Consider the following 26,059-nt stretch of genomic DNA (forward strand, 5'->3'; position numbering starts at 1 on the left):
AAACATTTTTTGTACGGGTTTTCTTTCAAAATCAATTCGAAAATGTCGCGGTTTTTAAGGAAAGTTATATATTATTGAAAATAATTTTATGATATCAATTTATAATGAGTCGAAGAGTCCCTCCTGGAAGACCAGTAGGTACTTCCCAATCAAGATCAAGGTAACTAAGTAAATACACCTAATTCTGTTTTTACGCGAATTTGATATAACGCGATTAATAAAATATATTTTATTCTTTTTTTACGCGATTTAATTTGATTTAACACGATGCAAGAAATTTTAATCTAGAATAATTTTGGAACTAAAATTTCGTGTACTTGCAAGTATGTGAAAGCGCTTGAAAGGTATATGATTGTGCGAGAATCGATACCCCCTGATTGCGCGAGCGCATCAATAGTTACAGGGGATTTCCCTAATTTTATATCATCTCACATCTGTTTTGGTTAAAATAATTACGAGTTTACAGTTTGGCTTCAATGTTTAAGGTGAGTAACAAAATCGAATACAATATTAAATAAAATATTTTTTAATACATTTATTCTTTACTTACTTATTACGTATAAATAAATAAAATTTTTATAGGCGATCTAATTACAATGTCAGCTACAAAACAAACAAAAAGAAAAGCTATTTCTTTGGAAATTAAAATCAACATTTTAGATAATTTTGCTAATGGAGATAGTGCCACCACTGTAGGGCAATGTTTCCGTTTAAGAGAATCCACCGTAAGAACTATAAAAAAAAATGAGGACGCGATTAGAAAATCTGTAAATGCTGGGACAAAATTAAGTGCTCATACAACATCATACACAAGAGACATTGTGAAGCAAAAAATGGAAAAGGCTCTTGTAATATGGATGGAGGATATGTCTCAAAAACGAATACCCGTTGACGGAAATAACATCAAGCAAATGGCATTAAAGATTTACAACCAGATTAAAGAAGCGGAACCACAAACATCAGACGAGAAAAGAAGAAAATTTGAATTTTCTGCTAGTACGGGATGGATGAATGGTTTTCTACAACGACACGCGTTACATAATATAAAGATAAATGGTGAAATTGCATCTGCAGATGATGTAGCAGCTAAGGAATTTCCAGCAAAACTGGCTAAAATAATTGAAAAAGGTGAAACAGGCCTTTTCTGGCGTATGCCAAATAGAACATACGTAGCTAAATCCCAGAACACTGCCAGTGGGTTCAAGGCGGCCAAAAATCGCGTAACCTTTTTATTTTGCTCTAATGCGTCTGGAGATCGAATGTTGCTTGTTAATCGAGCTCTAAAACCACGGTCTATGAAAGGTGTAAATTTAGATACCTTATCAGTACACTGGACAGCTAATAAAAAAGCCTGGGTAACTAGAGAAATTTTTAATGAATGGTTTGTCAAACATTTTATCCCAGAAGTGCGTCGCTATATGAGCGATAAAAGTCTTGAATTTAAGGTTCTTCTGATTATAGATAACGCACCTGGCCACCCACACATAGAGCACCCGAATGTTGAATTTTGTTTTCTTCCTCCAAATACTACTTCCTTGATACAGCCGTTGGACCAAGGAATTATTACAACCTTTAAGACCTATTACGTAAAGCAAACATTTCGATACATTTTAGATAAATTAACAAATAATAAAAATGTAACGGTCATTGACGCGTGGAAGAACTTTACAATAAATGACTGCATAAAACATGCTGGATTAGCACTATCCGAATTGAAACCATCAACTTTGCACGCATGTTGGAGATCTCTTTGGCCAGAATGTGTAAAAAATAAAGATCATGTGCCTTCTAATATGGATCAATACCCTAACATCACAGCCTTAGCTCATGAAATAGGCGGAGAAGGATTTGCTGATATATCGTCTGCAGATATCGATGAATTACTAGAGGATAAAGCACTTACTGATGATGAAATCATTACTTTAGCGCTTGAGATTCCCGATGATAAAGAATGCAGTGAAATTGACGAAGAGATTCCTACCCTTACCGCAAATGTAATCAAAGAAGGACTACAACTCGCTACTAAATTATGCGATCATTTTCAAAAGCATGATCCTATTGAAGAAAGATCTACAAAATTTCAACGAGACATTAAATTATTAATGGGCAGTTATCGTGAATTGTATAACAGCCTTATCAAACCTGGAACACAACGATCGATAACAGAATTTGTGACTAGAACCACTAACGTGGCAGCACAGCTTGAGAAGGAAAGCGCATCGAAAAGTGATAGCAATTAGAAATTAATTTTCGTTTTTTTCACTAAATAATGATTTTTTCTTTACTTTTATTTTATTATTATTTCAACTTATGAATTATTTATTATTTTTAAATAAGTTTTATTAAATAAAAGCACATTAAAGTAACCGAATTTATCTTTCTTAATCATAACATTTTAACCGATTCTTCAAATGTCGGAACCTATCCCGTATTTTTACATAAATACCGTATCTTTTTTTACGCGATTTTCTTTTACGCGAATTTATTGGGAACGTATCTGTCGCGTAAAAACAGAATTAAGTGTATAATTCAACGTTCATATATAAAAATAAAAATTTTTAGTGTTGGCGGTTGTGGACCATCATGTCCAGCAGTTTCCTCATCTGCAAGACTTTCGCGAATTCAACCACCTAGAGTTAGCTCTCAACCACCGAGACCATCCGGAACAATCCCAAGAATGACAGCTCCTCGATCAACAGCTAGAGTTCCATCGGCAGCTCCTCCACAACCAGTTTATCAAAAACGAAATTTAACAACTTCTTCAGGTTACGGACTTAAACCGACATCAACCTCCAAAATAACGTGAGTTAAAAAAGTGTAGTTTGGTGAAATTATTTATTTTTAATCGTAGCAAAACAACAACTAAATCCGTGGAGGTTAAGAACACCTTAAAGGGGCCACAAAAGGTGATTAAAGAAGTAACTAAAGCACATCAGGCGTCTTCAGGAGCCAATGTAGGGACTGTTCCACTTCCAAGTACATCGCGAACGCAAACATCGGTTATGCAAACTCGAGTAATTACAAAAAATGTTATTTTTTAGGAGTGTTTTTATTAATTTGAATTTTCTAGCCTGTCTTAGAACGAAAATCGAGTGCCAAACGGCCACCTCAAATTGTCCCAAAAAGTATGTTGGGAAATGTTACACAAAAAAGTCGACTATCTCAACAAGTCGATCAATCGTTGAATCAAGTGGCTAAATCGAACCCGAGAAGAATAGTGACAGCAACCGGTGCTAAAAGATCAATCGTTCGAGCACCCACAGTTATGATTAACGACGTCCCTGTTAATCCAAAGCGGCAAGTTATTACCGAAAATATCGTCGAATCATCTCCTGGTATTGAAAAAATTTCACGATCTTTAATCGGGATTGAAAAACTGTCACCTTGTACCGCTCGAAAAACGGAACTGCAATTACAACAACTTCAACATTCACCTGGGCCACATCCGGTAACTTTTTGATCCCAATTTGATACATAATAAAATTATTTTTCTTTATAGCCATCTCCATCGAAAGACACCATTTCGGTTAGAAATGTAATAAGCGTAACAGATAATGGTACAACAGACACCGCAAAAATAGTTACTTACGAAAAAACTGAGGTAAATCAAAAATTAATTCTCATATAATTTCTTTTTAATTATCATTATTAGCCAAGTCAACAATTCGGGTTATCCCCCGCTGAAGTAAGTAGAATGATCCGGGAAGAAAATCAAGATATAAGTAACAGCCGTAATTGGAAACCAATTGAAGTTGTTTCATCCGTCCAAACTACTCTCCCAATTAAAAAACAAGAACACGAATACATGTTGGATCCATTAACACATAAAGCCCTTCATGATTCAGTTGTGATACCAGAACAAGCTCCGGACGAGGCCCCCCTAGATGAAATTTCCCCAGAACTTTTAGCGGCAATGATTCACACGGAAGAACAAGGAATGGATATGGTTTCAGAACCCACTCATATCTACACTTTACTATTTCCGGATGATAACGAATTAGGTCCCGATGTTATGGAAGTAAATTCGGCGGCTCCGGCTCCTTTAGACGATGTTGCTGTACCTTCACACACGCTTCCAGAAGCCTTTTACAATAATAGTGTTAATCCGGAGCTTGAAAGAGCTATTTTGGAAACTGAGGGGCAAGGAAAAAGACCTAGCGCGGCTGGGTTTAGTGAATATCAAGAGAAAAAGCAACCTGGATGCGATCAATCAGAAGTTTTAATCGAAAGAATAAGTAAGATGATTAAATTTGATTTTATAATTAACAACATATTTTTTTTAGAAACCAAACATGTTAAAAAGCGTGAGCCACAAATAGAAGCTGTTAAACCCCTGGAAGAAGAAGAACCTCCTTGGGGCGACGATCCAGTTGAGAATGAAGCAAGGATGCAAGAACAAAGAGAACGGGAAATGCAATTACAACAAGAACAACTAAGTAAATTAACAACTAATTTATTTTAAAACTGATAAACTTATCGTTATATTATTTTAGTACAAATAGAAAAAAATTTAGCTGCTGTTGTTGGAGCACCTAAAGCTCCTCCACCAACGGTTTGTAATCCAGCAGATAGTTTTATGGTTGGATTATCAAATGAAAATGCAATTGATTATATCTTACACGTTGAACCTCCAACATATCTTTCAAAAGCTCAATTACGAGGATCATCTGTACCACCTTGGTTCCCAGGTTAAAATTTTTAATTAATAACAATAACCTTAACCTTATTTTATTTATTATTGTAGGTTATTACGTCGCCTTTCCTGAGATACCCGAGTTAATAACCACCGTAAAATATCCGACTATTGCGTTAACCTCCGCGTGGAGACACGTCCAACCCAATATCTTTCCAGAAGATAGCTTTTTGGTGCTCTAAAAATGCTCTTACAATTTTTTTTTTCAGTTTTTGTTAATAATGATAAAACCAATATAATTTATTAATAAATTGTTTCAAATATTATTGATGAGTAGTTCATACTTGTATTATAAAAACTTAAAGTGAAGAAGATAAGAGAATATTTTCTAATTAACCTCAAATTATATCACAGAACAGATACTCTGTGCATCACAGAATATATAATTATACAGCGTGTTTAAACAAATTTTTTGTAATTCGCGACGGTAATGAAAGCTCTAACGGTACTCAAACGGGTGCTGTAATGAGACTCCTTACAGCATCCGATGCTGTAATGAGATTTTAGTAACATTTTATGCAACCAGTTCAAGTTGGTGACATTGGGTCATTAATTTTTCTAGTTGTCAATGTGACAATTTTTGTCTATGGATGTTTAAACACGTTTTTAGCATCGAATACAAAGTCCACAATGATGAGGACATTGACTCTGAGCAATTTCTCTTATTTTGGGAGGTGTACATCAAACATTTTTTCAAGTGAATATATTTTGTGTTTTGACAGTTTCTAATTGTCAATTCAAAGTTTCTATTTTCAAGTGTTCCGGTGTTACCAACTGCTACATACCTATTTCCCTACATTGCCAAAATTTACTTTATTTTTGTTAAAAAAAAGTATAAAAACGCTAATTACAAAAAATAGCATAAAAAACACGTTTCATAAGACTTAAAGCACTCATTCATTAAAAAACTCGTGGCTTCGCCACTCGTTTTTCAACTTGAATTCGTGCATTTCAAGCGTGTCTTACGAAACTTGTTTTTTAATATACTAGTTTTTCGTCCAATCAGCAGATCGCAAATCAGACTCAGGTGCCACCGGTCCGGTAGGCCGATGATAACTCGTTTCCCACGTGTACAGGATGGTTCAAATTCGATGTCCGAATAGGCTAACTCGGAAACTATAAGAGTTAGAAAAAAAGTAGCTTCCATGTCATGATCTCGTCTTTCGAGAAACTGTTAATGCCGAAAACCTCATAGCGCTATCGTCTTTTGTTTTTCCCCTAGAGGCCAAAATTGAAAATATCGTAAAACCAGCAAGTGCAATTATCTTCGTTATTATTCTAGGTGGAGTATTATAACTAAGACATTATATGGACACTTTTTTACAGAGAATTTGATGATGTAGACAAAAAAATTTTTTCGGTTTTAGATTTTGAGATATCATGACAATTTTTATTTTTTTAAATGGAAACAACCACTGATTATTCGCTTATTAAATTCTTTATTTTTTTCTAATTACAAAAATATAGGGTTCGAAAGGTCTTTTTCTTATTGTTTTAGAATAAAGCTAAAAATAAACTTTTTTTATAAAATTTCCATCTAGTGTCGTCGACGAAATTAAATTTACAGTTTCCTGTAAAAATTTATATAAAATTTACTTTATTTTCTAATATGTAACATTCTAACATGTTAAACTTTTCGTAATCCATCTTAAAAAACAGGATTTTTAAAGTGACACTTCAGAAAATTTTTGAAATGTTGCTATGTTTATTTGAATTTAAAAAAAAAAATATGGCGCCATCTATCAATAATTTATTAAGTCATTTAAGAATAATATTAAATATTAATAAAAAATGTGAAATAATGCAATCTATTCCAACTTTTGTATAATTACATATATAAATTAAATAGTTCAACAAATATATTTGTTTCAAATATCAGAAATATGTTTTTTTTCATTTTTAATTATAGTACTGTAATTTACAGGAAACTGTAAATTTAATTTTTTGGAAGACACTAAAAGAAAAGTTAATTTTTAGCTTTATTCTAAAACAATAAAAAATAGACCTGTCTAACCCTATATTTTTGTAATCAGAAAAAAATAACGAATTTAATAAGCGAATAATCAGTGGTTCTTTACATCTTCAACAGATGGCGATGTTAAATTAAAAATGTTTATTTTTAAAACAAACAATTAGTTTAATTAATAAATTAATATTTGTATCAATCAAATTGTAATAAAAGCACCTGGATGGATCGAAGAATTGCTTTAATTTGCTAAATAATCAATATAATTTATAATTAAAAAAATAATAGTTTATTAATTGGATTAAATATCAACACAAATGATTTAAATTAAAGATTTACTTCAGTCGTATTCATTAAAAGGTATCTTGGCATTTAGTTTCGCGTCTAGTTGTATCAATTTTAATTTTAGATCAAATTTTTTCGTCGTAGGAGAGCATGACCTAATAGAGATAGGTGCGTGATGTCGTTCATAAAACCACATTAAAACTTTAAATGCTCTTAATATACAATCACAATGAATAAGATTATTAGTGCCGTATAAATTAGAATTGAATCATTTAAAAATAAAAACCTAACGATTATTTTTATAAAAGACGAAAATGTATCACGCACACAACTCTATACTAATCACTTTGACATCTTTCGTGAATGAACTTTGGTTGTAAAAACATGAAAATTACATTTTTGAACGTTAATATTTCTCGTCTTTTTACGTTCGGTTAACATGTGAATATTAAAACGGGTAACATTTACGTACTTCTTTAATCGTAACTATATTATTCAATTACAAGCAAAAAAAATAATAAAAGTGAGGTTAAGATTTTGACATGTCAAAAAAATAACTGTTATAATTTATATTTTTAGAAGGAAACGCAATAATTTACGTATCAATACTCAATTAAAATACATTTATAAACAAAAATAATGGTTGTTAAAACCATACAAAAGCGGAACGTGAGGATTTTACTCCTCGGCGATCAAGGCGTTGGTAAGACATCATTAATTTTGTCGTTAGTTTGCGAGGAATTCCCGGAAAACGTCCCTGCTAAAGCTGAAGAAATTACAATTCCTGCTGATGTTACTCCAGAACAAGTGCCAACAAACATAGTTGATTATTCCTCATCGGAACAATCTGATGAAGAATTAAATGAACAAATTTTACATGCAAGCGTTATTTGTATTGTTTATTCTGTTGATAATGACGATTCTATCGAGAGAATATCTTCTTATTGGATGCCACTAATTAGATTTAATCATCCCGATGGATCATGTCCTGTTGTGTTAGTTGGCAATAAAATTGATTTAGTTGATTATTCAACTATTGATGTAAGTAAATTCATTTAATATTAATTACATTTCATTTAATGGATTCTTTTTTATAAAGGGAGTTTTTAATATAATGGAAGAATTTGCAGAAATTGAAACATGCATTGAATGTTCTGCAAAAACTTTAAAAAACATTTCAGAAATGTTTTATTACGCCCAAAAAGCTGTATTACATCCAACGGGACCCATTTATTCGGTAGAACATTCCGATGTAAGTCTTTAATCCGTAAAAATAACAATAAAAGTAATTTTATCTACTTATTCAGTTAACAGACGCTTGTAAAAAAGCTTTAATAAGGATATTTAAAATATGCGATGTGGATTGTGATGGTTTACTTAACGATATTGAATTAAATAACTTTCAAAATCGTTGTTTTAATGGTCCTTTACAACCTCAAGTTTTAGATGATGTAAAAGCCGTTTTACGAAAAAACTTGGAGGATGGAGTCAGTCATAATTGTGTCACATTAAAAGGATTTCTTTATTTACACAGTTTGTTTATACAACGTGGTAAAAATGAAACCACCTGGACTGTAATGAGAAAATTTGGCTACAACGACCATTTAAATATGAGCAGAGATTATTTATCTCCAGTTTTGAAAGTCCCCTCCGGTTCTACAACGGAACTTTCGCATAAAGGCCAACAGTTCTTAACGCACATGTTTGAACGGTTTGATAAAGACCGAGATCGTGCGCTTTCACCATCGGAATTTGACGAATTATTTTCTACATGTCCAACACCCCCTTGGGGGCCCGATATTAGCTCGATGGTTCCAACAAATGAAAAAGGTTGGATTACTTACCAAGGATATATGTGCCAATGGGCGTTAATGACGCTTATTGATTTACCAAGAACTTTTGAGTATTTAGCTTATTTGGGGTATAATATTTATGAGAATGAATCACAAGTTAGTGCAGTTCAAGGTGAGAATTAGTATATTAAAAAACAAGTTTCGTAAGACACGCTTGAAATGCACGAATTCAAGTTGAAAAACGAGTCTTATGAAACGTGTTTTTTATGCTATTTTTTGTAATTCGCGTTTTTATCCTTTTTTTTAAACAAAAATAAAATAAATTTTGACAATGTGGGGAAATAGGTATGCAGCAGTTGGTAACACTGTAACACTTGAAAATAGAAATTTGAATTGACAATTAGAAACTGTCAAAACACAAAATGTATTCACCTGAAAAAAATGTTTCATGTACAGGGTGTCCAAATTTCGATGGGTTTGCAGGATATCTCAGTTATTATGAAAGATAGAAAGTTGCGGCTTTCGCGAACCTGAACTACTAGTTTTGTGAAACTTACAATGGCGCAAGCCAAATTTTCATAGCCCTCTTCGTTTTGAATGAGTGTTTGATATTTACGATTTTCAGACACCTCCTGTATCTCGGCTATCCGGAAACTTAGTAGAAAAGCAAAAACGGATTCTACTAGATTTTTTCACGTGGAATCCAATGGTGCACGTAGAATTTTTCTAGTCATCACGGTTTTTGAGTTATAAACACAACTCAAATACTGAATACTCAATTTCTAAAATACTTAACTCTTCATAACTCAAAAACCGTGATGACTAGAAAAATTCTACGTGCACCATTGGATTATACATCATACGTGAAGAAATCTATTAGAACCCGTTTTTACGTTTCCGGATAGCCGAGATACAGAAGGTGTCTGAAAATCTTAAATTTGGAAACACTCACTGTATATCAAAAACGAAAAGGGCTATGAAAATTTGATTTGCGCCATTGTAAGTTTCACAAAAAAGTAGCTCAAGTTCGCGAAAGCCGCAACTTTCTATCTTTCATAATAACTGAGATACCCTACAAACCCATCGAAATTTGGACACCCTGTACAGGGTCTGTCACGACGAGCTGAGTCTATATGTATATGACAAACTACCTGCACTATTTTTGTGAAAATTTGCATACGGGTTTACCCGAAGTGCTCGTTTCAGCTAAAATATTTTCAGATTTCTCCAACTTCCGGTTATACCGGAAATGGACCTTAACTTCGTTATTTTAACAACTTTTATTGAATTTTCGAGATCCCCGCCAAATTTTAATACAATTTGATATAAGTCATCATATGTTTTTCATGTCATTTTTCAATTATTTCAGTCTTTTCGAAAATTTTGGCAGATGCAACCCTTCACAATAAATATAATTTTTCGAAATTACACTCGAGTCCGGCCAAATATTCTCAAAGTTTGCATAGAGACGACCCACAGCTTACATAATACTTAAAAAGCAACCCCAAATTGGGGTTGCCATTTAAAAAGATGAAATTTTCGACTTTTCGAGATAGGGAAATTCGGGACAAATTTCTGACCACTCTGTATAATTTTTTAAAAAACTTTTAAAGGGTTATGTAACCTATGGGTCCTCTCTGTGCAAACCCTGAGAATATTTGGCCGGACTCCTGTAATGTCGAAAAATTACTTTTATTATGAAGGGTTGCATCTGCCATAATTTTCGAAAAAAACTGAAATAATTCATAAATGGTGCACTCTAGACATATGATGACTTGTATCAAATTATATTAAAATTTAGTGTGGATCTCAAAAATTCTATAAAAATTGGTACATTCCATTTAAAATAACGAAGTTGTGTCCATTTCCGGTATAACCGGAACTTGGAGAAAACTGAAAATATTTTAGCTGAAACGAACACTTCGGATAAACGCTATATACAAATTTTCAGAAAAATAGTGCAGGTAGTTTGCCACATAGATATAGACTCAGCTCATCGTAACAGACACGCTTGATGGTAAAGATACCCATAAGAGATACAAATAGACCGGCTGCACAATTGGAAATGAGTTATGCGTTATTATGCGCAAGCGCTAAAGAACGTGACAAACCGTATACTCGTGATCTTTTTAAATGAAAATAAGAGAAGGATGGCTAGCTCGGGGTCGGGGACGGTCGGGTTGGTTTACTTTGAAACCCTGCGCAAGGCTAAGGGGCCGGAGTAATCACGACGGCCAAAGCAGGTAGAGAAAGAGTAATTTAGAATTTGTCACTACGGGATTTTTAAATAGGTTTATTGTAATAAAAACCAGCTAAATATTCGATTAAATTATCGAAAATAGCATAATAAATTATTTAATGTATTATGTTTTATTAAAAAATGATTTTTGGAAAACAAATAAAAATTGTTCCTAATTTAAATAAATTTTATGATGATAACTATTAAAATATAAATACAGAAAAAATATTAAATGATAATATTATTACGTTTTTCAATTATTTTTTCTAATTTAAATCAATTTCATGATGATAATATATTAAGATATTAATACTGATTAATTATTAATATTATTACAGTATGATTCAGCACTATTTTAATCATTTAATCCTTATTTTGAACATTTTTAGATGACTTGAAGACAATTTTGGATTATCTTAACTAATTTTAAATGAGTTTACTAGATTTTAAGCGGTTGCAGCTAATTTTATGTGTCCCTAGAAGATTTTGCAAGGTTTTAAAACATTTCAGATAATTTTCAACCAGTTTAAATCGATTCAGCAATTACACGCCATTTTAGATTGATTTTTAACAATCTTAGGTGAGTTTAGATGATTCCAGATGATGTTATAACGTTTTGAACTATTTTTTGAACATTTTTGGATGATTCTAAGATAGTTTTAGATGATTTTGACTGGTCTGAGTGGCTGCAGTGGTCCTACAAGATTTTAGAGAATTTTGAATGGTTCAAGTCGATTTTAAACAATTTCAAATGATTCTCAACCATTTTAAACTGATTAAATAATTTATACCAATTTTAAACTCAATTTCAACAGTTTTAAGTCATTTTAAATTCCAGATGGCATTATACCGTTTTAAACTATTTTTTGAACATTTTTGGGTGATTTAAGTCGGTTTTGGATGATTTTAACTGATCTTAACTAATTTTACTAAATATTAAGTTTCTGCAGATGATTTTACGTGTGTATAGAAGATTTGGCAGGATTTTGAACAGTTTTTGACGGTTTGATCTTCAACCATTTTAGATAGTTTCTAAATGATTTTACTATATTTTAATTGATTTTGAGCCGCTGTAAACTGATTTACAAGATTTTTAAACAATGTAAGATGGTCTTCAGATTCACCATTTACTGGTGAATGGTCCTCTATTATCATCATAAAACTTATTTATGAAATTAATTAATTCTTGTATTGACAAGGAGGTTTACCATTAATAGAAACAATTAACTATTTAAAAATCCCGTAGTGACAAATTCTAAATTACTCTTTCTCTACCTGCTTTGGCCGTCGTGATTACTCCGGCCCCTTAGCCTTGCGCAGGGTTTCAAAGTAAACCAACCCGACCGTCCCCGACTCCGAGCTAGCCATCCTTCTCTAATTTTCATTTAAAAAGATCACGAGTATACATGAACGCGTCCGACGGTCGTTGGAACTCATGACAACTTGTCGCAGACCAGTCCGCGGCACATCCACAGGTCGGATGGAACAGCACTTTTCAACTGCGCAGGCTGGTGACTGTCAATTGGCAGTCAAAAGTGTGGTTGGAACGAACCTAAAAATAAAATAAATTTTGACAATGTAGGGAAATAGGTATGCAGCAGTTGGTAACACCGTAACACTTGAAAATAGAAATTTGAATTGACAATTAGAAACTGTCAAAACACAAAATGTATTCACCTGAAAAAAATGTTTGATGTACACCTCCCAAAATAAGAGAAATTGCTCAGTGTTTAATGTCCTCATCATTGTGGACCTTGTATTCGATGCTAAGAACGTGTTTAAACATCCATAGAGAAAAATTGTCACATTGACAACTAAAAAAATTAATGACCCAATGTCACCAACTTGAACTGCTTCCATAAAATGTTACTAAAATCTCATTACAGCATCGGATGCTATAAGGAGTTTCATTACAGCACTCGTTTGAGTACTGTTAGAGCTTTCGTTACCGTCGCGAATTACAAAAAAAAATATTTACAATTTAGTTAAAGGTTAATTTAACTAACATAAAATTATATTAATGTTTTTTTCTATATGTTTTAGTTACGAGAGATAAAAAGGTGGATATATCAAAGAAGCAGTCAAGTAGAAATGTATATCAATGCCATGTAATTGGTCCTGTTGGTTGTGGGAAGTCGAGTTTTTGTCGTAGCTTTATTCGAAATGTTTCAGAGGTAAATTATTTAACAAGTGGAAAATGAATGTTTTTATGAATTTTTTTTGGTAGAGATCACATATTTCACCAACTTCTGGAACACCAACTTGTACAGTAAATATGGTTCAAGTATACGGACAAGAAAAAATAATGGTGCTTCGTGACATAAATGTTAGAAATTTATCTGATCCATTATTACCTCAAGAGGTGCAATGTGATGTTGCTTGTCTTATGTATGATTGTAGTAATCCGAAGTCGTTTGAATACATCACAAGAATTTTTATTGTAAGTTTAAAAAAAAAACATTTTTAATGAATTTAAAATTTTTTTTTAAATATTTTTCTTAGAAATATTTTGCAGAAAGTAAAATTCCCGTATTAATAGTAGCTTCAAAGAGTGATTTGAAAGAAGAACGACAAGATTATCTTCTGCAGCCAACTACTTTCTGTCAAAAGTATCGAATCATACCACCGCAAACGTTTAGTATTAAAGGACATTTCCGAAAAGACGTTTATGTTAAATTGGCTACTATGGCTGCATTTCCGTAAGTAAATCCCTTTTTATTACTATTTATTCCAATAAAAAGTTAATTTGAGGTTACATTTGACATAAAATGTATTTTGAGGTTAAATTTAACATAAAATGTATTTTGAGGTTAAATTTTTCTCCTTTAGTCGCTTTCAACCGGCTTGGATACTATTCTACAAACACAGGTTGGTCAACATATTTCAACAAGACTCTTTATTATTTCGAGTAGATTAAAAAATACACATTCGCGACGTTTCCATTTCCATATTAATAGATATCTATTTTTTATTCATTTCTTTGTAACTAGCTAGAAAGTTTCCTGTCAAACTTTTTGCTTTTTTTTATATCATCATTTCTGAATCGTACTTAATAACGTTTTCATGCTCTTCGAAAATTATTTAAATTTACCAAAGTTTAGGTATTGTAATAAAGCTTCCAAAACAAGTTTAGATAACCTCATTTCTGTTGACAGTTAATTTTTAGTTGCTCATAATTTTCTTAAAACTGTTAATATCGTTTCTTAACCATCCAAAACGGGAAGATCAGTGTCAGCTACATCTAATTTATTAGATTCCGGAAGATTTTGAACGATTTTGGCCTTGAAAATTTGATTTAAATTTGTAAAGTTCTAATTTTTCATTTGCCCTTGGAGAATCTTGAAACCTCCAATGAACAGCTAAAATAGAAAGGTATAAGCATCAAATACGAAGTTTCATCTAGATTAGTGAAGTATTAAAGAAGATATGAATAGAATAAGTTTTGGAATTTTAAGTAGTTTGAAAAAAATCGAAATTTTGAAAGATAATTTACGAGTCAGTATGTTAAGAGTCAAAATTACGCGATAACATTGTTACTTTCATTTTATTTGAGAATCTATCGGTTATTAACGTAAACATAATAGTTTTTTTTCGTTCAATTTGACATCTGTCATTATTGATGTTAAACTCTCTCTCTGTCAATGAATTTAAAATAGAAATCTGTAATTTCAATTTCAATTTTGTATAAACCCTTGTTTATAGATATACATAGTTATCCAACCGGACGAGTTGGGTTGCTCTTTGGTTAAAATACAAATACAAAAATTAAGACATATTAATTAGAATCAATTAAATAAATAAAAACGATATTTCTGATTTTATTAACGAGTGTTTCTAAATTGATGTGAAAGATTTCAAGGGATGATTTTTCAGCGACAATTACGGGGTGATTTTCATATAACTTTTTGTTCTTCTCCTCCAAGTTATAGCCCTCTAAAATTAAAGGAAAAATCTGCAACTTTCTTATCTCTTGACATTTTACAACTAAGAAATTGTTAATTTGATATAACTCCATTTCTTTGACTAATAATAACCAATCTCCGAATTAATTCAGTTGAGCCTGTATATTATTTTATTTTTTTTGTAATCAAACTAACAATTTTAGGAGAAAATGTCAAGATACAAAAAAGGTGCGTATTGAATCCCACTATTTAAATCAAGATTTTAAATAGAAAAATGCAAACGTATTAAAAAGTTCTAATGCTAAGTATTATGGGGTTGATTTTTTCAGCCTCTTGTAATAACATTTTCGGGTTATAAAAATCGTCAAAAAGTGTCATTTTATTAACAACAGGTAACTTTAGAGTACTGTAACTCGGTAGGGAAGACGTTTGAACAAAAACTTATATGAAAGACTCTCCTTAATTTTTGCTGAAAAATCACTCCTTGAAATCTGTCGCATTAATTTAGAAACAGCCTGTATATTAATGAACTTTTTTAAGGTGACGTTATTGTGTTGACTGAACATAATGAAAATCATGAATACATAATAACAAAAAACATGGCAAATCCTGCTAACTACTTATAATTACAAATTACTTATGTTGTAAAATAGTAACTTTATTGCTTATTTTAATTATGCATGGAAAGGGGCACGATTGCTGAAAAAACTAAAATGACTTTTGTTTATGGAGCAGTCAAAGATATTAATGTTGTCCAAAATTTATTCGAACAAAGATTTCTAGACAGACACATCCTTTCTTGTGTAAGATCTTCAATAGAGAAGAAGGCGCAACAAGAAATTCAATGTTTAAGCTGTTGTTCGTAATAATCCACATATTTCTTCTCGCGTAATTTTTTATGACTCTTCTGTATCCCAACGCAGTGTACTTAGATTTTTACATTGCCATAAATTTCACCAGTACGCTGTTTGCATCAAGAGCTTCAGGAATGATATCCAAAAGTCAATTTTATTTTGGCATTGGATGCAAGTCTGCTTTATTGGTTACTAGAAAATTGTTATTGGTTACGTGAAATGAATTACTAACGACGTTGGGCAGTTAATATAATGTGTGGGATTAGAGGAAACTTTTCAATTGGCCCTTTCTTCGAAAAACATGCTTCTCAGAAAACATGTACCCTTTAGCGGCTCTTACACGATCAATAGTATTGATAATGTCAGTATTGACAATACAACAATCTCAATACTTCACTACCTTACACGATCAATACTATTGTCAATAGTTTTGTCAATCACCTTGCTCAATAAGTTACCTTTTTACCACGAACAGGGTGAATCTACGTAGTTTTACTCGGTTTTTCCTTTCGAAATAAAGATAATCGTACAAAAGCTTGCATAGCTATTATTTTGACGCTTGGAACTACTCTTCGAGTGAAACGCAAACACTGGATGAAAGAATGGTTGAAGAAGAGAGATGAATATTCTTATCTAGTACTGTTGATAGAAATCAACCTCTGCGATGTTGATGATTTCAAGAACTACTTTTGAATGGATGAAAGTTCCTTTAAGATGGTTGAACCATTTTTGAAAAGACAGGATCGCAATATGAGAGAAAGTACAAGTGTTAGGGAAAGATTAGCCTTAACCCTGAGGTACTTGGCCACAGAAAGAAATTTTGAAGACTTGAAGTTTTCTGTTATAATGTCCCCAGCAACAATCAGCAAGGCTGTAATAGAAACCTGTCAAACCTTTATATATGTTCTACAAGACCAACTGAATGAACTAGATGAACCAACAGTATCTTGATCGTCTTGAACGTCAACAATGTCAGTTAATGGGGCGGTCATTTTCACCACTTATTCACAGGCGAGCGACTTAAACTGAACTGAGTGTAATGTAGAAAATAAGAATTAAACCTGTTTTCAAATCATCTGGGTTAACCCTTTAACGGTTAGTGGCTTCTATAGAGATCACTTATCAATAAGGTCAAATAGCTGCATTACCACAACTAAATCGTTTCTAAAAACGAAAAAATAATTTGCCCTTTAAAGGGTAAAATAACATATGTTTTTCAGTGTGTTGATGTGTTGAGACATGTTTTGTTATTGTTACAATTAAATAAAACTAGGTATTTAATTTTGAGTATTGATAGAAATATTGGCGCTAACCCTATACGGTCAATAGTATTGTCAATATCCCCTCCAATTATCAATATTGACGCCCGAAAATCAAAAAATCCGAATTTTTATCAATTCTCCATCAATATTTACCGTCACTAAAATTTTTTACCTTAAACTATCAATATTATTATCAATATGCTAAGGTGTTGTCAATATTGATCGTGTAAGGGCTTTAGAAAAGTATACTTAACAAATGAAGAATATTGATGGCGCTTCTAAAATGCAATAAAAATCGTTCAAAATACTTTCCCCCTTTATACGATGATAGTTTTATGAAACTTTTTTGATAAAATGGATGTTTTATGAGTTATTATTAGGTAGTCTCAATTTCAATGAATTACTCAGCATATTAAATATAGTCTTTTAAACAAACTTTTTAAAAAGATTCAACGCAGCTGGTGTCCTCTTATAAAACCAGTTCATACACCTACTTAAAAAATTTGGCGTCTACAAATCGGTACCTACCGACGAATAGTCTCAACAATTCGGTATTATTCTTGAAGGACACATTATCGATTTTTCTCGATGCAAGAAATACTAAAATATATGCAACTTATTTTACGTTTTTCGTAGTAATACGTTAAGGCGCGTATAGTAAAATTTAAATTTTTATGAATGGCGACACATAAATCACCCTGCCATCTAGGCATCACGACCACGAACTAAATTCTTTGGATAACTATGTATATTTATAAACAAGGATAATAGTTTTTTTTCGTTCAATTTGACATCTGTCATTATTGATGTTAGACTCTCTCTCTGTCAATGAATTTAAAATAGAAATCTGTAATTTTAATTTCAATTTTGTATAAACAATCTTGAGATATAAGAAACAAAATTAGTTTTTTAAACAAATAACTGTTATTCAATACAGTATATTCGGAGCTTCTTTTCATGAATATTATGGATGAGTATAAGTATATCAACACAAGACTACAATCGTTAATAACGAAGATTTCTCTTTCTTTGATTGCTATTTTTTAAGTCCGTTTTATAAACATTTTACGAGAAATGAGTTTCTTTCTAAATGTATTTTTCTCTTATTTTCCAGTCCGTTGCGTCGCATGGTTAATATGTTGCTATTGCGACCTCAGCCTTCGGAATGGTTTAATCAATTTTACAGGTTAAATAAAACGAATTAATCTTAAATAAAAATAACCGACTATTTTTCTTAATCTGCATAATTCTATTAATTAGTCGATGACTTGCTATTCTTATTGTTTTCGGGTTGTAAGTTTTGCAAAAAAGTTTCTTTTAGATTTTGCTATAGAATACAAAAAATAATGAATATTAAAACACATAAGCTAGACGTTATTTCGGATTTTCTTTTGTACTCATCTTTCTTTTCTTAACATTTCCAATTTATACTTTTAATCATGTTTAATGCATGTGTGTTATTAAAATTTAAATCATTTAGATTTTGATTTAATAATATTTTTTGCAGCTTTTTTTAACTAATTGTAAGCATGTTCTTTTTGTAGCACTTCTTAAAAACTTAAACATTTTTAGAATTTTAGAATTTTATTTGTATTTTTTTTTTAATAGGAATCTTCGTGAATTTGGTTTGTTGCCATCCGACTCCACAACCTGGTGGAAAGCTGGATTGGGTTTAGCGGCGGCAACAGCTTTTGGATTTCTCGTCGTAAAGGTGCTACATACTACGGACAAAGTGAGATAAAATCAATCTTAAAAAAATGAGTCGCTGTCGAAAGATTTTTTTTTTCTAAAATTTTTTGTTCCTCATTTTCATATTTTCAGCTCCATACAAAGTGCTTTACGAATTAATTTTTGTCATATTCTAACTTCACATTACCCCAGTATTCCTCAACCAAGTTTCTGTCTCCTCCATTCAAGTTTTAAATTCGAAGATAAATAAAAAATATTAAGTAGTGGATAAAAATGTACTTTTTTAAGATTTTTTTTTGTAAATATTAGATGGTGGAGAGTATTTTTTTGGTCTTTTTGACAGTAATATTGTAATTTTAAGGTTATTTGTAATCATTAAAAAAAATAACATAGTGGCAGAAATATGATATAATATTAGTTTCTTAGATTTTGAAAAAATCATTAGAAATAGAATGTAACAATGACCATCAAAAACTAAAAATATTTAAAAAAATACAATTTCGACTTCCTTAATAACAATAAATTAGTTATTGTATATTTAAATGTATTTTTATAGATATGGTGCAAAAGAAAACTAGTCCTCGATTTATTTTCTTTTTTTTTCAAAGTACTGCCAGTGTAAAGGAGGACTTAATATTAACTTAACGAAAAAGAACAAACTTTTTTTAAGGCAGCTACTTAACTTTATTTTTAATTCTAAATATTAACTGCAAATAAACAAATTAGTATTCTAACATATACTTTGTTTTCTTGTCAAATTATTATAAAGTTGGTAACAGTTGGTAAAATTAACATTGACGTTTAAATGTTAATCTAGACTAGATAATACCAACATAAACCCTAAAGAATTAACCTTGACAGGTATTATAGAAAAAAAGTAACTAATTTATTTTATCCTTTATTTCTATATCGCTCTAAGTTTTATATCGTCAATCTAAAAAGAAGGTTAATATTAAAAAGATATAAAATTTTATATAAAAAAATCCTTACTCCCACATTTGGTGGTGCCCCTAAAATAAAAAGACAAGCATCCGCGACATCTTCAGGATTTAAAGTGGGACCTTTAGTTAACAATTTCTTGGTGTCAGCTATATCTAATAAATTATGATTTAATTCGGTATTTACGACATCTGGAGAAATCATCTAAAAATAAGATTTTTTGCCATCAAATTGCGACTGACGATGAAAAATGGATATATTTTGGATCATGGGTAAGTTGAGGCTTTATGCTGTTTGTAAAATTGGTGCCAAAATAAATTTAGTTGATAATTATGAGTTAATAACTTACTGATGTTTTTATTTTTAACCCCAAATGTTTTAATTCGCGTCGAACAGTTTCATTCAAAGCGGTAACTCCAAATTTCGTCCCCGAATAAAAATTATAACTTGGAAATGGGATGTTCGGTACTTCATGACCACAATAACAATTAATATTGATAATACACCCATCGATATTATTTTTAATCATTGATTTAACCGCCTCGTTAATACAAATCCCTAGCGAAATTACGTTGATCTCCATCATTTCTTGCCACATCTCTGTTGAACCATCGATTAAAGTGGTAGGCAACAAAATTCCCGCAGCGTTAACCAAAACGCTAACTCCACCCAAATTGGTATTAACGTATTCGAAAATTTCTATTAACCTTTTCTCATTTTTCAAATCGCATTCGAACGGAAATAATTTTCCAAGAGCGGAATCTAAGAGGTGTCGCTTTTCGATTTCTTTCAAAATTGCTAAATTTCTTCCTATTCCGACAACGTTAATTTTTAATTTTAAAAGGGTTTCGCCAATCGCTTCACCAATTCCTGAACTCGCTCCGGTTATTATTGCAGTCGAACCCATCCAACGATGGGTTCGATATTCGAAAAGTTTTTCACCAAAACATTCAATATCAGAACACATTGTAAAATGAATGAGAATAAATGGAATGTTCCCAAACGAAAGGGGCGCTATTTATTTGTTTGTGAATTATCTTTAAATTATGAAAAGGTGTTAATATTTAAATTCGTTTCCCAGGAAATCGGAAACACATTCCAAAATTGTTTCGTTTTAATAATTAATTTTCATACTTTGTAATTGTCGTCAACGATTCAGAAAATTATCGTCTTCGTTATCATAGAAAGCATGGACATTTGGTCATATTCTCACACGGTTATTACATTTTTGATCTCGTTTAAATTTTAAAGCAATAAAACAACGCATATGGAACAAACAAAAAGTAATTATTAATGTAGAACTAAATGTAATTTTGGAAAACTGTTTTTTCATTAAAAAGTAAACATTTTTCTTCATTTTTGGAAACGTTAATTATGTACAGGGTGGTTCAAATTCGATGTCCGAATAGGCTAACTCGAAAACTATAAGAGTTAGAAGAAAAGTAGCTGACATGTCATGATCTCGTTTTTCGAGAAACTGCTAATGCCGAAAACCTCATAGCGCTATCGTCTTTTGTTTTTCCCCTAGAGGCCAAAATTGAAAATATCGTAAAACCAGCAAATGGAATTATCTTGGTTATTATTATAGCTGGAGTATTGTAACTAAGACATTATATGGACACTTTTTTACAGAGAATTTGATGACGTAGTAAAAAAATTTTTTTCGGTTTTATATTTTGAGATATCACAATGTTCGTTTTTTTAAATGGAAACAACCACCGATTATTCGCTTATTAAATTCGTTATTTTTTTCTGATTATAAAAATATAGGGTTTGACAGGTCTCTTTCTTATTGTTTTAGAATAAAGCTAAAAATTAACTTTTCTTTTAGTGTCTTCCAAGAAATGAAATTTACAGTTTCCTGTAAATTACGGTACTATAATTAAAAATTAAAAAAACATATTTCTGATATTTGAAACAAATATATTTGTTGAACTATTTAATTTATATATGTAATTATACAAAAGTTGGAATAGATTGCATTATTTCACATTTTTTATTAATATTTAATATTATTCTTAAATGACTTAATAAATTATTGATAGATGGCGCAATTTGTTTGTATTAAAAAATTTTCTGATGTGTCACTTTAAAAATCCTGTTTTTAAGATGAATTTTGAAACGTTTAACATGTTACATATTAAAAAAATTATTTGTTTTTAAATACCAGAAGTTATCTTCTTATTTAATTATTAAATTAAAAAGCTAAAAATAAACTTTTTTTTAGTGTCGTCAAAGAAATTAAATTTACAGTTTCCTGTAACTATAACTAAAAACTATTCTACTAAAAATTTATATAAAATTTACTTTATTTTCTAATATGTAACATTCTAACATGTTAAACTTTTCGTAATCGATCTTAAAAGAAAATTTTTGAATACAAATGTCATTTAATTTTAATTTTTTTTAAATTTTTATTTAATAATAATATTAAATATTAATAAAAAATGTGAAATAATGCAATCTATTCCAACTTTTGTGTAATACAAATATAAATTAAATAGTTCAACAAATATATTTGTTTCAAATATCGTTAATATGTTTTTTTAATTTTTAGTTATAATTTACAGGAAACTGTAAATTTAATTTCTTTGACGACACCAAAAAAAAGTTTATTTTTAACTTTATTCTAAAACAATAAGAAATAGACCTATCTAACCCCATATTTTTGTAATCAGAAAAAAATAACGAATTTAATAAACGAATAATGAGTGGTTGTTTCCATTTAAAAAAACTAAAATTATCACAATATCTCAAAATCTAAATCCGAAAAAATTTTTTTGACTACGTTATCAAATTCTCTGTAAAAAAGTGTCCATATAATGTCTTAGTTATAATACTCCACCTATAATAATAACCAAGATAATTGCACTTGCTGGTTTTACGATATTTTCAATTTTAGCCTCTAGGGGAAAAACAAAAGACGGTAGCGCTTTGAGGTTATTGGCATTTGCAGTTTCTCGAAAAACGAGATCATGACATGTAAGCTACTTTTTTTCTAGCTCTTATAGTTTCCGAGATAGCCTATTCGGACATCGAATTTGAACCACCCTGTACAAAAACCTTCAAAATTATCAAGAAATTTCGAAATAAAAATTTAACTTTCAACACCCGACAAAAACCACCGACATTTGTATAAGACATGTTAGGATAAATCGTCATATTTTGGTGTCTACTGTGTCCGGTATTCGGATTTCCCATTCCTTCTGACTCACCCTGTATATAACTTACTATAAATATATTATTTTCATTTCTTATGAGGTTCGACTTATCGTTCCGCTGTATTACTGTAAAGTAATACAGTAATAATTATTAGTAATTATTTTCATTTACTACAGGAATTGTGTAAAGTAAATGGATTGCTTATACTTATTTATTTTCTTAATTTTTCTTTGTGATTCAGTCATCTTGGCCATAAATCACATCACTCCGCTAGCCTGTTCAGAACTTTTACAACACTACAGAGCAGGTAAAACCTGGATTGAATGCCTCGTGAACGTAGCTACTTTTAGGCTCTTTTCGCATTATATCTGAACAGAACTATACCTACATAATATATGTCAAAATTGTCAAAATACAAATACTGTATTAATTTTATAATATTCAACGTATATCACGAATTCAATTTGTAAATTTGTTAAATTCGTCTATAAATCATTTTATTAACACCAAATTATTTTTTATATTATGTTATTCGAATATATTTTATTTTAAAATTAATTGATAATTGGGTTGCCTATATGAAAGAAATATATTTCAAATGAAAGATTTTTTTAAATATTCGTTTATACTTATTCTTTACTTTAGGAGAAACAAAAATAAATGGTAAAAAGCGAATTGTTGACGTTTGAGATATCAAAACGGAAACATATCAAAGTGAGATTTAAGACGCCGACATTTTCGTTTTTGTTGAAATTTAAGAAGAAATTTTTTGTATTCATCAAAGAGATAAAAACTTGTAACTTTGGTAAAGCGTTATCTTAACCATATCAACAGTACGTTTCAACATAATTTAAAATTAATCACACAGACGTCAAAAGCTGCATCTGGAATTAGAATAATTATAAACAATTAGGAAAGAATTTGTTAAGACTGTGTTAACACAAGAAAAATTACCTCTTTGTAAAACCCAAATTACTAAGTCTGTTTATTTTATGAGAATATTTGATGACGTCGTTGTATTAAAGCTCTTATCTCAAAAGTGTTTTAAATAGTATGGTGGGTTCGGTTTCAAGTCTAATAATTTATTGTGTGTGTACTTTAAATACAAGAGAGTCATTGTGTAAAGAATATTTTTCTAAGAAATCAGAAAACAAAAACAATAAAACTACGTCTTAGAAAAACGAACTTGGAACCATTCATAGACGTAAAAAATGTTTCGTCACTAAATAATAAAAATTTCGTTTCATAAAATTCGATTTAAATATTTAATTTAATTTTTCTTCATAAAGAAAACGGTTAATAAACGATTAATAATTTAAAATAACAGTACATAAAAAATTAAAATAATTTTAAAAAAATAATTTTAAATGAAATTATTTGTGGAGGAAAATGGGTTGAAATTGTAAATAATGTGTTGTTTTTATCCCGTTTTCTTTGTAAAGATCATTTGTGCGCAGGCCTTTCGCACACTCCACACACTAAGTATAAATAGGGTTGAACCGATTGACTTTGAATGTAATTTTTGTAGTGATCTTCGAAGTGGACACAATTACCAATAATTAAGAACAAAAAAAAATAAAGCTTAGTTTATAATAAAAAGTTGAAAGTGTTTTTTATTATGGATAACAAAATTTCTTGTGTTGTCTTCTTACTGGTTTTAACCAGATTTTTTATTGGAATAATTGGAAACCCTGTAAGTTACTAATTTTTATTATTATTAACTTATTAAATTAATTTAAGAGTAAATATTTACAAAATTTCATTTTACGTCTTAAATTCTCATTCGTAAATATTTTCGTTCTCAAACTCTTTACGAATTAATATAAAATTGATTTAACGACATTGGACATTATAAATTCCAAGTACTTGTTTTTAGAAATTTTGCAATATTGACCTTTTACACGCACATCCGGTCAGAATATTCCAACATCTATTTATTTATAAGTACGCGATTTCATTCATTCAATAAAAATAATGTGTGAAATCGTAAAAAGATTGGGCAAAGAGTAAATTTCATCTGATTTGTAACTTCTTATGTTGTCATTCATCGTGCGACGAAAGAAAAACAAATAAAATTACAACAGTGTAAAAAAATAACTGATACACACGCAGAATTAAAACTGTTAATATGACATGATAACGTCGAAAATCGTAACGATTTGTATTTAAGAATTATGAATGAATGAAAGCAGCTTATCAACATGTTTTCAACATGATTATCTAAATTATTTGTTTTTTTTTTCTCATAAATAAAGAGGATAAATATTCAATAAAAGGGGATTTTTACGTATTTTAGATTAGCTTTTCTTGCATTTATATTCTCTTCTCAAATATGGCACACATTACAACGAAGACATTGAAATAGGCACTATAAAGAAGCTTCTTCTTTTTCCACAAGTTGCAGTTTTTTTCCTGAGTTTTGGTGACCATGATCCTACCCATCTTTTTAAAGGCTTAAAATGTAGAAAATTTTGCATTTTCTGTAACAACCCAACCTTGGCATATACAAGTTTTCCTTTAGTAAAGTTAAAATCTCGTTCAAATCACTTCAAAAATGTTTGTGTAATTTGGGTTGCATATATAAAAGTAAAAATCGTTTTTTTTTAATAAATTTCTTTTATAACTTATTTAATTTGTAACATTAAAATCTCTTAGCCCGATTGGAACAAAACCGGATCATTTTTAGACGTTCCCACGAATCCTCCAGAACCTTGCGGTGAAGATACGCCATGTGGTTGGGGCTTATACGACCGGTTTTCACGCGAGGTTGATAGTTACATGCAAAACAGGTAAAAAAATAAAAATCAACATCGAATTTTTATCTTTATTTGTGATTCTTATAGGAATTGTTATTGCGAAGAAGGAACAGCTTGTTACCGTCAAGAAGATAACAGAATGAAGCTTGCTTTTATTTATCGATGTAGAGTAAGCGATCCTCGGGATACCGGGGAATACAACCCGTGGTAGTATTTAGTTTTTTTTAAGTATATTACAATTTTAAGTATAAGTAATTTTTTTTATTCCTTCCAACATAAATTAGGTTATAATTAAAAGAACTAATAAAAGTATTTCTTAGATTAGGAGTGTCAAAATTATTTGTAATCTTATAAATTATTTCATTTTTTGTAATAAGAGTTTCTTTTATATCACATTTTCAATAAAATAAATCTGTTGAGTGCAAAGATTTTATTGCTTTACATGTTAATATTTCGAATTAGTCAACCAACACTACACGGTATGACATTGACCTTGAGATTCCAGCTAAACGTCAATTA

The 26,059-nt window shown here is 30.5% G+C and overlaps 4 protein-coding genes across 9 annotated transcripts; 3 read left to right on the forward strand and 1 right to left on the reverse strand.

Annotated features, from left to right (window-relative positions):
- Nucleotides 1–11: 11 nt before the first annotated feature.
- Nucleotides 12–4,959, forward strand: LOC111415762 (uncharacterized). Its single transcript, XM_023047611.2, has 9 exons — nt 12–160; nt 2,563–2,802; nt 2,852–3,014; nt 3,071–3,448; nt 3,500–3,601; nt 3,653–4,235; nt 4,284–4,436; nt 4,494–4,688; nt 4,745–4,959. Exons 1-9 carry the CDS (start codon nt 105–107, stop codon nt 4,873–4,875), a joined length of 2,001 nt encoding a protein of 666 aa, XP_022903379.2. The 5' UTR covers nt 12–104; the 3' UTR covers nt 4,876–4,959.
- A 2,293-nt stretch (nt 4,960–7,252) lies between these two features.
- Nucleotides 7,253–19,419, forward strand: LOC111415759 (mitochondrial Rho GTPase). Of its 6 annotated transcripts, none has more exons than XM_071201539.1 (10): nt 7,253–7,472; nt 7,524–7,985; nt 8,044–8,196; nt 8,252–8,909; nt 13,020–13,150; nt 13,204–13,416; nt 13,479–13,675; nt 13,806–13,844; nt 18,109–18,180; nt 18,603–19,419. In XM_071201539.1, the coding sequence occupies exons 2-10, from the start codon at nt 7,584–7,586 to the stop codon at nt 18,733–18,735; spliced, it is 1,998 nt and encodes a 665-aa protein (XP_071057640.1). In that variant the 5' UTR covers nt 7,253–7,472; nt 7,524–7,583; the 3' UTR covers nt 18,736–19,419. The 6 variants fall into 6 exon arrangements, with proteins under 6 accessions (XP_071057640.1, XP_071057641.1, XP_071057639.1 ...); XM_071201540.1 differs by having other exon boundaries at nt 7,253–7,467; nt 7,527–7,985; XM_071201538.1 differs by having other exon boundaries at nt 7,254–7,467.
- A 13-nt stretch (nt 19,420–19,432) lies between these two features.
- On the reverse strand, nt 19,433–20,642 carry LOC111415764 (dehydrogenase/reductase SDR family member 11-like). The gene is made up of 3 exons (XM_071201544.1): nt 19,972–20,642; nt 19,674–19,826; nt 19,433–19,617 (listed from the first exon to the last, which is right to left on the reverse strand). Exons 1-3 carry the CDS (start codon nt 20,587–20,589, stop codon nt 19,588–19,590), a joined length of 801 nt encoding a protein of 266 aa, XP_071057645.1. The 5' UTR covers nt 20,590–20,642; the 3' UTR covers nt 19,433–19,587.
- Nucleotides 20,643–24,299: 3,657 nt separating this feature from the next.
- Nucleotides 24,300–25,966, forward strand: LOC111415772 (uncharacterized). The gene is made up of 3 exons (XM_023047623.2): nt 24,300–24,477; nt 25,440–25,573; nt 25,628–25,966. Exons 1-3 carry the CDS (start codon nt 24,403–24,405, stop codon nt 25,749–25,751), a joined length of 333 nt encoding a protein of 110 aa, XP_022903391.1. The 5' UTR covers nt 24,300–24,402; the 3' UTR covers nt 25,752–25,966.
- Nucleotides 25,967–26,059: the final 93 nt, after the last annotated feature.

This window comes from Onthophagus taurus, chromosome 2 (genome assembly GCF_036711975.1).
Source record: "Onthophagus taurus isolate NC chromosome 2, IU_Otau_3.0, whole genome shotgun sequence".
In the NCBI taxonomy this organism is placed as follows: Eukaryota; Metazoa; Arthropoda; class Insecta; order Coleoptera; family Scarabaeidae; genus Onthophagus; species Onthophagus taurus.

What these genes read in the sequence shown, in the direction of transcription:
- LOC111415762 (XM_023047611.2), top strand. Translation starts at nt 105, where the DNA reads ATGAGTCGAAGAGTCCCTCCTGGAAGACCAGTAGGTACTTCCCAATCA. An exon ending in ACTTCCCAATCAAGATCAAG is followed by an intron (nt 161 to 2,562) that starts GTAACTAAGTAA and finishes AAAAATTTTTAG; the next exon opens with TGTTGGCGGTTGTGGACCAT. An exon ending in ATTCACCTGGGCCACATCCG is followed by an intron (nt 3,449 to 3,499) that starts GTAACTTTTTGA and finishes TTTTCTTTATAG; the next exon opens with CCATCTCCATCGAAAGACAC.
- LOC111415772 (XM_023047623.2), top strand. Translation starts at nt 24,403, where the DNA reads ATGGATAACAAAATTTCTTGTGTTGTCTTCTTACTGGTTTTAACCAGA. An exon ending in TTGGAATAATTGGAAACCCT is followed by an intron (nt 24,478 to 25,439) that starts GTAAGTTACTAA and finishes AAAATCTCTTAG; the next exon opens with CCCGATTGGAACAAAACCGG. An exon ending in GATAGTTACATGCAAAACAG is followed by an intron (nt 25,574 to 25,627) that starts GTAAAAAAATAA and finishes TGATTCTTATAG; the next exon opens with GAATTGTTATTGCGAAGAAG.
- LOC111415764 (XM_071201544.1), bottom strand. Translation starts at nt 20,589, where the DNA reads ATGTGTTCTGATATTGAATGTTTTGGTGAAAAACTTTTCGAATATCGA. An exon ending in GGTTAAAAATAAAAACATCA is followed by an intron (nt 19,827 to 19,971) that starts GTAAGTTATTAA and finishes TCTTATTTTTAG; the next exon opens with ATGATTTCTCCAGATGTCGT. An exon ending in GGGCACCACCAAATGTGGGA is followed by an intron (nt 19,618 to 19,673) that starts GTAAGGATTTTT and finishes CCTTCTTTTTAG; the next exon opens with ATTGACGATATAAAACTTAG.
- LOC111415759 (XM_071201539.1), top strand. Translation starts at nt 7,584, where the DNA reads ATGGTTGTTAAAACCATACAAAAGCGGAACGTGAGGATTTTACTCCTC. An exon ending in ATTCGGTAGAACATTCCGAT is followed by an intron (nt 8,197 to 8,251) that starts GTAAGTCTTTAA and finishes CTACTTATTCAG; the next exon opens with TTAACAGACGCTTGTAAAAA. An exon ending in ACATCACAAGAATTTTTATT is followed by an intron (nt 13,417 to 13,478) that starts GTAAGTTTAAAA and finishes TATTTTTCTTAG; the next exon opens with AAATATTTTGCAGAAAGTAA.